The 2,856-nt window shown below is 40.4% G+C and overlaps 1 protein-coding gene across 1 annotated transcript in view; it reads right to left on the bottom strand.

Annotated features, from left to right (window-relative positions):
• The window catches only part of LOC112449744 (trichohyalin), a 14,754-nt gene that overhangs the window by 5,842 nt on the left and 6,056 nt on the right, over nucleotides 1–2,856 (bottom strand). The window contains exon 3 of the mRNA XM_025002040.2: nucleotides 1,462–1,662. Coding sequence (XP_024857808.2) covers nucleotides 1,462–1,662 — 201 coding nt within the window. The remainder of the gene's footprint in view (nucleotides 1–1,461; nucleotides 1,663–2,856) is intronic.

Raw genomic sequence — 2,856 nt, 5'->3', positions numbered from 1 at the left:
ACGAAATAAACATTTGAAATATATGAGTTTGTATGTAATGTATGAATATAATATACAAGTTTCACTTTTTAAATGGAATTACTGAAATCAATCTACTTTTTCATGATATTCTAATTTTATGACCAGCACCTGTAGACCAACATTGTGGCACTATGAGGAGATGCAGACGTTTCTGTGTTTGTTGGCTGAGGACAGAAGTCAGAGGGAGTTGGACCAAATGGACTCTATTTACAGGCTCCACACAGCAGAGGGAAGGTGGCCTCGACCCGCCCATGGGATTTTCGGAAACTGTTGCAGAAAATAGTGAATGTTTTGTTACTTTATTTCAATTATTTACCTGTTGATGGTAAGTTCCGACTGCGCTATGACGCCCCGCCCACATCAAGGCGGCACTCAGTTATATGGAAAACCACTGAGACGAAGCTCTCGATTTACAGGTTAATCTATGTTCCCGCCTTCGTCTGGTCATTACGTATAGATCACAACTGAAACAACAAGTTCCTGAATACAAGCAGCTGAAATGAGCTTCAAGATAAAGTGAGGAGCTCGGAGCAGAGCCGCTGCTCCTCTGCATCGAAAGGAGTCAGCTGAGATGGTTCAGACATCTGATTAGGATTCCTCCTGGGTGCCACCGTTTGAAGGTTTTCAATGCTAACCTCAGGGCAGATTCCGAACTCGCCGGATGAATGGATGGAGATCATCCATGCTCCATCATTCTGATAATTCAACATGAAGAGGAGCAATCACTGCTGTTTCATCACTTAATCATGCTTGAGTTTAGACCTGTGCGCCGTCATCTTGTCTATTATTTAGCTATGTTTTGTCTCTTCGTGTTGTTCAGAGTCGTACCTGTGTTCAGTTGTTTAACCTTGTTGCCTGGCCTACTGGTGGTGGTCAGAGGGTTCAGTGGCGTCGGTGTAAAGGCAGCCTCAGTTCTGTCAGTCTGCCCCAGGGCAGCTGTGGCTACAATGTAGCTTATCTCCATCAGAGTGTGAATGTGAGGATGAATGGGTGAATGACTGAATGTAGTGTGAAGTGCTTTGGGGTCCTTGGACTAGATAAAGCGCTACACGAGTGCAAGCCATTTACCATTTGTTTCCTACTTCCTGTTACTAAGTTTCATCTTTGCGTCACTTGCCATGGTTCCCCTCAGTCTTCCTGGCTTTCAGCTCCTCACACCTGCACTTCACCTGATCTTCAGCCCAGATGTTTTTCTCTCCCCTCCCTGTGTTCTCTTCAGCTCATTGTGAGTTCATACTGTTTGCTATCTGATTCCGTTTTGCCCGGTGTCTGTAGGTGTTTTAGTTTGCTGCTGTGTTTGTCTTGTTATATTGCCACCTCAACAGCTTTTTATTCTATTCAGGTTTTGTCCTGATTAGTTCCTCATCCTCTGGATTTGCTCTACTCTCATCACAAATACATGTAAGGTTCTACATTCCGCAGAGAGTGGCTGACATGTACCTCCTTTTTGAGCAGCTGCAGCTCCTCACTCAGGCGTCTCCGGTCAGCCTCCGCTGCCTCCTTGTCCCGCTGACACCCGAGGGCCCGAGCCTCAGCCAGGGCCATGCTCTTCTCAGCCTCCTCCCTGGACCCCTTGGCCTCGTCTGCAGCTCTCAAGCTCAACGCTGCCCTCTGCTGGCTCTGCTGCAGCCTCTGTTTGAGCTGAGGGAGAAAAGTCTGTCAGGAAACGGCAGAGGCCTGGCTTTGTTTCAGGATGTAACCTGAGCCCTGGGGACCGTAGGTCAGAGTAAAAGGTCTGCTGTAGTTTACAGAATGAAAACATGTAGGTTAGAGTTACAACATGGAACTAGCTCAATGAGCATCAGAAAGAGTCTCTTTCTGACCTTAAGCATCATATTACAGAACTCTGCTTTGTACCCAGAAAAATGTCTTGAAACATCTTATCAGATGTGAGAAAACATTTCCCTACTGGGTGTTTCTGCTTAAGATTACAGACATTAAGGTTTTCTCCTGAAAAATCAAGGAAAAAGATAGTCGCAATTCTATGGAAGCATATTGCTGCCATACTTGCAAAAAAAGAAAAGAAAAAAAACGCATCATTAAAAAAAAGCAAGTTTATTGTTTGAGCAATGTGGTTCTTTTATGTTCTTGCAGTATATTTTTTACATCATGAAATCTTTTTACATCATTACGACATACATATACAGATCACATCGCAACAACAATTTATTTTAACTTCCAACTAAATGTTTTGTGTTATTAGAAGACAAATTATACTGTGTTAACATGCATTCCTTCTGTTTGTTTATTTGTTTTAACATAAATAATACTTTACAATAAGGCTCCTTTTATAATAGGCTAATAATTAGTTAAGAATGCAGCTGCTAATAGGGCTGTAAACACTTATTAAACGACTGATAAGCAGATATAGTGCATTAGATAAAAAGTATAAACATGTCTCTTTAAAAAATAGTAAGCCTGCTTTAATTATAAATAGTGTATAATAACTGATTATTAATGGTTTATAAGGTGTTTACAAACCTATTAGTAAAGCAACAATAAACCCTTCAAAAAGATACTCTTATTGTAAAGTGGTACCTCAGTATGTACAGTGTGATAATGTGAAAACCTTTTGGTATAATGTGAAAAATGTGCTTTTAACAATGTTTCCCATGATGCAGTTGTTGTTGTTGTTTTTTCTAGGATGGCAGCAGTAGGCGTCTATAATTTCCAGACAAAGCTATTACAGGTGCTGGTCATAAAATTAGAATATCATGAAAAAGTAGATTGATTTCAGTAATTCCATTTAAAAAGTGAAACTTGTATATTATATTCATACATTACATACAAACTCATATATTTCAAATGTTTATTTCGTTTAATTTTGATGATTAC

The sequence above is a fragment of the Kryptolebias marmoratus genome, linkage group LG11 (genome assembly GCF_001649575.2).
Source record: "Kryptolebias marmoratus isolate JLee-2015 linkage group LG11, ASM164957v2, whole genome shotgun sequence".
Lineage (NCBI taxonomy): Eukaryota > Metazoa > Chordata > Actinopteri > Cyprinodontiformes > Rivulidae > Kryptolebias > Kryptolebias marmoratus.
This window is presented reverse-complemented; position numbering and strand designations above follow the sequence as displayed.